We start from the raw sequence: 7,598 nt of genomic DNA on the forward strand, positions 1-7,598 counted from the left end.
ATCTGTAAAGTGTCTTGAGATAACTCTTGTTATGAATTGATACTATAAATAAAATTGAATTGAAAATTGAATTGAATTACATTCTTGGCAACTGGATCACAAAATGGCTGCCAAGGCACACAGTACAGCTCCCGGAATGCCTCACTAATCACCCAGGTTTAGCAGTTAAGGCAACTAGTTAAAGCAGGGCTAAGGAGCTGTTAAGCTTCAAACTAAAGGAAGGAGGGGAACAGAGAAGACTTGGCTCGAATGAGCTGGGTAAATGGACTGAGAAAAGTCCACCAAAGACCAGCAATGTACCGGACAGTTGATGTTGACTACTGTTGAGAGGAAACCTTTTGCTACTGTGGGAAGTTTTCATTTTTTTCTTGACTTTGATTTGTATTTTAAATAAACCACCTGAGTTACCATTTCAAAACTGGCTGATGGAAGAATAACATTTTTTTTTAACCTTCTAACTTAGCGTGCTTTTTTGCACTTTCTTACTCAAGCTTTCCCTAGTGACTTCTCACGACATGTGCAATTCTGAAAAGAGATGAGAAGAAAGCGTGATGGTCATCCAAGATAAACTTACCATGAGCTACAAGGTTGTGAAGCAAAGATTTATGCTACTATTGAAGCCAGAAGTCCGTTTTATATCAACGTTAAAGATAAAGAGAATGCAAAATACCATTGTCAAATTCTTACTTTATGAGAAAAGAAGCTTATGAATTGAAACAAGAGTCTATTTAAAATATACCATTTGAATAGCTTGAAATCAATGTAATTCTTACTGGCAAGATGACAATTGGCCTTGTATGATACTTAACAAAATTATAATGTTAATTCAGTCCCATGGAAGCAGAAATAAAGAAGCTCGCAGTTCTTCTTTCATTGCTACTGCAGCACTAAGAGGAAGTGTAATGCTGGTTTGTAGTGCTGTGAGACTGAAGGGATAACATTTTAAACTTTGTAAAAACATGAGTTACATGACCACCGTGTCAAGTACATTTGATAGCATAAACTAAAACCGTCTCTGTGATTTGTTTCTGAATACAGAAAATTACAAAAAAATGTATGCATTCATAAGAATACATCAAAAGTGAGAGCTACTTTAATAGTTTGGCAGTTCCCTCTTTTTGGGGTGACTCAGAACAATTTGATGTGTCTTCCCTTCCCCTTACTACCCTGACCCAGATACTGCAAAAACGCACTCATACTACTACTACTACTACTACTGTGCATTTAGTAATGCTGCTACTGTTGCTTCAACTACTACTTTAACATCCAGTTATATTACTAACTTATACAGTTATTTTTACAGAATATTAATAACAAGCAGAAAGTTGCACTGAACAGCAACATGTGACGCATCCAACTCTTTATCTGGAGAAGTACTAATCTTGTTGTCCTTCAACACACACACACACACACACTCACACATACACACACACACAGAGGGCACCACTTGTTCTAAAAACTATCACCCCTTCGCAATGAAAAATAACTGTATGAAGGAAAGGAAGAAATCAGAACTATGCCACACAGACAGAAGGAGGGGGATGTGTAAAAAATAAGAATTCAAAAGAACGAGTTAAGTAGAAGTGAACCGGAAGAGAGAAAAAACCTGTCTAGGAAATGAGAATACAAAGGCAGAAGTGCAAGTGGTTGATGTTAAACAATGTCATGACAGAGAGCGATGAAGCTCTGAAAGAATGACAGCAGACTTCATTAAATAGACAACAAATATACTTGTGAGAGTCAGGATTCAAGTTAATGAGAAAAAGCAGATTGTTATAAAGCAAGTGAAAAAGGATACTGACTACAGCTGGAATATGGGGTAAGTCATTTTCTAATAACAGTGAGCATGTTAATCCACTCAAAACTGTTTCTTCTCTCCCAAATAATTTTGAATGTATCATGCATGAATAACTGAAAATAGAACAGGGCGGCTTTCTATTAACTCTACAATTGACTTTGCTTTACAAGCTCGGCAGTTCTGATTACAGTACATTTCCTGCTGTAAGGCAAGTGTTGTGTTTCTACAGTTGTCACATATAAAGTAAAAATATCAAAGATGGATTATTTGTATTTTTTGTGAATAGAGTAAACCATAAAATAAAAAAAAATAAAAAAATAAGCTGAGTAGGGCTAATGATTTTGAGAACTTCTATCACTGACAGGTAATAATACAGTCCATATTAGGTAGTATTGTGCTGAGCACAGGAAGTGGTTAGAACCTTTTTGGCAGGAAGTATATATTTACCACAGGCTACAGACTTCGCAAAAACAAGTAGATGGAAAATAACTCATTGTCATAATGGTTCATAGAGTAAGAAATAAGTATCTTCTTGTCCTTTCTCTTTCTTTGAAGCATTCATACGTGTACGAAACAAAATAATTTGAGTATTTTGCAATTGCCTGGTTGCATATAAAATATAGAATTTCAAATGTGTATATACAACACAAAAGATCTAATGAGATTTTGTACTTAGGTGAGTATTTCCAATTCATGCTAGTTTATACTTTGATGTCACATTTAAAAAAGAAATATTTTTGCAGATTCAGATTTATTATCCAAAACATACTGTATGACTGACATAATAGATATGATACATTTTATTTATGTAACTTACTTACTTTTACTCAAGCAAAAACTTAAATACAAAAGTTATATTTGCAATAGAGTATTTTTAAATGGTGTTTTTACTATTTTGAATGAATCAGAATAGGCCCTCCACCAAATCTATACTATGTAAATTACTTATATAAATCTATGGTCGACCGTGAAATAGTTTAGATTCCCAAACAATCACTGTTAGCTTTGTATTCCATTGACATTTTGTGCCACGCCTTTACTAAAAAACAAACAATTTTTTTTTTTGTAGATACAAAACCCCTTTTTTCATTGCACAAAGACAAAGTTCTCAAATATGAAAGGAGACCTATTATACTTCATACTTCTATTATCTCTCTCTCTCTTCCTTATAGATTGTGGTCTAACCTACTCTATCTGTAGGTATAGAGTAGGTTATATAGTATATATAAAATATATATAACATTTTATTTCTTATTTGGTTTTCATGTGAAAAACACTTATACTTACACTCATAATGTTCATGACTGCTGCACCTGTCTGAGACGCTTTGTTTGAGGGCCTGTTTATTTAAGCCCCGCTCCCAAAAGGCCCAGTCTGCTCTGATCGCCGGGTCTCCACATCTATGCAATCCACCACAGTTGCCAACTTGCAACTTTCACACTTGATTTAGCTACTTTATTTCTAAAAAGTAACTAGCAACACATTTATCAAATTCAAGCCATCAGGCAAAAGTTTGATATATTATATTATAATCTTGTTTTCATTCCCATACATGCTGCGCAGATATAATCACAGTTCACGGCTCTTCTGCCAATAGCACACGGTCTCTCTTCCTCTCCCCTTTGGCTCTGTGCAGCAGGCAGTTAGCCAACAAAACCACTAAGCTTTATACAAATGATACACAATGATATCACCAATTTGCAAATGAGGGCATTACATCATCTAGCTACTTTTGGATTTAGTGAAGTTACTGTCCTTAGAAAAGAGTTTGCAACACTGGGTCTCACTGTCTCTGTACATTCCATTGCAGCCGGAGACTGTAATGGAGTATGTAGCAGAATTGTATACCTTAAAAAAACAAAAACAAGAATGGAGGTGTACCTGGGGTTCGTTTTTATACAGGAGGTTTAACAAACTGAGTCTAACCCGGAACTCTGAGTGTATTTAAGATAGGTTGAGATGGGAAACTCTGAGTTTTCACTAAACCTGCTTTCTGAAACAGACCTCTTGTGTTAGCATGTAGGTACTTGTAGCAGGGTATGAAATATAAACACTGCAGTAGACTGCCTGGAGCAGATGACCATATACAGAAAACCGGATCGGGTAAGAGTAGTAAGAATGGTTATAACCAAAGTGTTTAAAACAATTTAGCTCAGAGGGATTTCTTTTAACTACATTTACCTCATTATTTGAAGATTTGGCAACGTATAATATATACATACAACACTGTAGCATTGTACATATGACAGGAAATACAGAAAAGCATAATAGGTTTCCTTTAAATACAATCCAAAATGAGTATAATATATATATATATATATATATATATATATATATATATATATATATATATATTATATTATAATATTATTTATAATAATAATAATAATTATAATATATAATAATATAAACAAGTCCTTTAACCATACAACCACCAAGGTGGTTTCTTCAAATCCTCTTATATCCTCTTCTTACCCACAGGAGAGTTGAAATTAGGGCCCCTAACAGTGGCAGGAAACTAAAATGTTTTCATACCTAAACTGTACCTAAGTTTCAAACACGTTGGTAACGTTGCGAAATGGTCAATTTGGATAGGGTTGAGCAACAACACTACTTGGTCAGGTTTGGGAAAAGATAATTTTTCTAAAAATAAGTCTGCTTGTTACATAACTTATTTTACGTGAGTTTGTGACAAAGTTTTGCATAATGTAATTACATAAGTCAAGTAAGTTAACATAAATAAAAATAAGTCAACAAGACTTTTTGTTTCATATGAACTTCTTGGGATAACTCTTGTGTTTGTTTGAACCATACATCCTCCCTGACCTTCTTCCTATGTGGACTTCTTTGCTTTTTACACTACGTCATCTGACTTCCTTCTTGCTCCTGTATTAATGACTATGGCCACTACAGGTCAGCATCCAACAATAATTGTAATTAAAGCTGCAAGCAGCGTTTCACAGGCCCTTGCTCCTCTGTGCGCATCTGGGTTACTGGCAGACACTGTTCCTTGTGACCGTGCATTTGCGCAGCACTCAATAACTGCAAATCGTCAGCGATGAAAAGGGAACTCCCTGAAGGGTTCAGTGAGGCCTAACACAAGACTCTACATCATTTAAATCATTAGCTGTGAAAAGGGGCATGGCCAAAGCATAGGGGTCTGGGCAAACCTTTGCCCATAAAAAAGGAAGTCTCTGCTGAGTTAATTGATACCTCACCAAAGTTATAGCGCTATAACCAAAAGTCAATGTTGGCCTGTATATGTCCTCAGGCCTACACTGTAGTTTTTCTTTGAAATAAGTTTTGATCTTTAACTTGTAAAGATGGCAGAGACCAAATTTGATGTTGATTGGATGAAATGTCTAGGAGGGGGTTGTTAAAGTACATGTCAGTACGTGTAAAGTAAATGTCTTGACATTTTACATAAGTGTACCAAGTTTTGTGAGTCTATGTTAAACGTATTAGTTTTAAAGCAGATTTGAAATTACATTGTAACAATGTATATGTCCTATGGCATGAAAAAGTCACTTTAGGAGGGTTTTATAACATTAATATGAGTTCCCCCAGTGGCCAGAAATAGTGATAGGTGTAAACCGAGCCCGGGGTATCCTGCGCTGCCTTTGAGAAAATGAAAGCGCAGATCGGCCAATCTGGAATATTGCTCCTTATGAGGTAATAAGGGGCCAGGTTACCCCCTCTTTCTCTGCTTTGCCCACCCAGAGAATTTGGCCCCCCAATGAGAGAGTCATCATGTCTATCAAACAAGCAAAGTGGCAGTTGGTCAAGGCCACACCCCCAGCCTCCCCTCCTCCTCTTCAAAAGCTACAGACTGAAAAATGGTACATACTAAGGAATCCTCATTTTGGGACTAGCTCTAGTGGCTGAAATTCTGCACCGCAGCTGAATTTTGGGAATGAGACTTCCGATATTGTATTATGGGACCACTAAGACCAACGTCTATATACAGTGAGGAAAATAAGTAGTTGAACACCCTGCTATTTTGCAAGTTCTCCCACTTAGAAATCATGAAGAGGTCTGATATTGTCATTGTAGGTGAATGTCCACTGTGAGAGACATCATCTAAAAAATTAAATCCAGAAATTACATGGTATGATTTTTTAACTATTCATTTGTATAATACAGTTGCAAATAAGTATTTGAACACCTGTCTACCAGCTAGAATTCTGACCCTCAAAGACCTGATAGTCTGCCTTCAAAATGTCCACCTCCACTCCATTTATTAACCTAAATTAGATGAACCTGTTTGAGGTTGTTAGCTGCATAAACACACCTGTCCACCCCATACAATCAGTAATAATCCAACTACTAACATGGCCAAGACCAAAGACCTGTCCAAAGACACTAGAGGCAGAATTGTACACCTCCATAAGGCTGGAAAGGGCTACGGGGAAATTGCCAGCAGCTTGATGAAAAAAGGTCCACTGTTGGAGCAGTCATCAGAAAATGTAAGAAGCTAAACATGACTGTCAATCTCCCTTGGTCTGGGGCTCAATGCAAGATCTTACCTCTTGGGGTCTCAGTGATCCTAAGAAAGGTGAGAAATCAGCCCAGAACTACACGGGAGGAGCTGGACCATGACCTGAATAGAGCTGGGACCACCGTTTCCAAGGTTACCGTTGGTAATACACTAAGTCGTCATGGTTTGAAATGATGCATGGTACGGAAGGTTCCCCTGCTTAAACCAGCACATGTCAAGGCCCGTCTTAAGTTTGCCAATGACCATTTGGATGATCCGGAGGAGTCATGGGAGAAAGTCACAGCCAGGATAACCAAGTAGTGGCTCTGTAAGAAGCATATCAAGGTTCTGGCGTGGCCTAGCCAGTCTCCAGACCTAAACCCAATAGAGAATCTTTGGAGGGAGCTCAAACTCTGGTTGTCCGTAACAGCCCAGAAACCTGACTGATCTAGAGAAGATCTGTGTGCAGGAGTGGGCCAAAATCCCTTCTGCAGTGTTTGCAAACTTGGTGAAAAACTACAGGAAATGTTTGATTTTCTCTGTTGTTAAAATACTTATTAGCAGCTGTATCATAAAAAAAAAAATAGTTAAAAAAGCATAAATTGTGAACTCTGGATTGTTGTTTTTTTTAGATTATGTCTCTCACAGTGGACATGCACCTACGATGACAATTTCAGACCCCTCCATGAATTCTAAGTGGGAGAACTTGCAAAATAGCAGGGTGTTCAAATACTTATTTTCCTTACTGTAAAAGCATTCAAAGAGCACCATGTCATGGGACCTTTAACCATTCGCCCTTTTTGAAATCCACTTGTGGCATGGCTGTCTTGGAACACAATAGACAGATGGTGGCAGAATGCCCCCACACTTAAATTCAACTAAAATGTAACAGTGACCAATCAGTAGGCTCGTTCGAGATGAACTGCGCCTCGCCTGTAAAGTGGACGAGAGCAGGCGGCAGCAGCGGGGGCGGGGACAGAAAGCTGCGGGAAAGTCGGACAGTTTCCAGCCGATTCCAGCCGCCTTTAGGCTGGACAGGAAGTGACAAAAACACTGTGGTGCGATCCCGATTTAATAAAATATAATCAGAACTACATATCAGCTTGTACACTGTCTCCAGTTGTTTTGATTATGAAAGAGTAGCTGGCAAAGTGTTCTACATGCAATCTCTCGCTGATTTTAATCAACAACACACTGTAGATGATCCGTGATCTGATCAGATTTAGTCTCTCTGACTTCTAAACGTTACAATGTAAATGTGCTGTATTTATATAGCGCTTTTCCAGTCTTAACAACTGCTCAAAGCGCTTTTACATCTACAGG

The 7,598-nt window shown here is 37.6% G+C and overlaps 1 protein-coding gene and 1 long non-coding RNA gene across 4 annotated transcripts in view; both read left to right on the forward strand.

Annotated features, from left to right (window-relative positions):
- The first annotated feature begins 1,560 nt into the window (after positions 1 to 1,560).
- Positions 1,561 to 7,598, forward strand: part of LOC117955459 (vasodilator-stimulated phosphoprotein-like) — a 15,744-nt gene continuing 9,706 nt past the window's right edge. For all 3 annotated transcript variants that reach the window (XM_034889989.1, XM_034889991.1, XM_034889990.1), the window contains exon 1: positions 1,561 to 1,819. In XM_034889989.1, the coding sequence (XP_034745880.1) occupies positions 1,815 to 1,819 (5 nt within the window). In that variant the 5' untranslated portion in view covers positions 1,561 to 1,814. The remainder of the gene's footprint in view (positions 1,820 to 7,598) is intronic.
- LOC117955472 overlaps positions 7,080 to 7,598 on the forward strand; it is a 1,413-nt gene continuing 894 nt past the window's right edge. The window contains exon 1 of the long non-coding RNA XR_004659053.1: positions 7,080 to 7,177. This is a non-coding gene — a long non-coding RNA (uncharacterized LOC117955472). The remainder of the gene's footprint in view (positions 7,178 to 7,598) is intronic.

Source organism: Etheostoma cragini, chromosome 13, assembly GCF_013103735.1.
Source record: "Etheostoma cragini isolate CJK2018 chromosome 13, CSU_Ecrag_1.0, whole genome shotgun sequence".
Classification (NCBI taxonomy): domain Eukaryota; kingdom Metazoa; phylum Chordata; class Actinopteri; order Perciformes; family Percidae; genus Etheostoma; species Etheostoma cragini.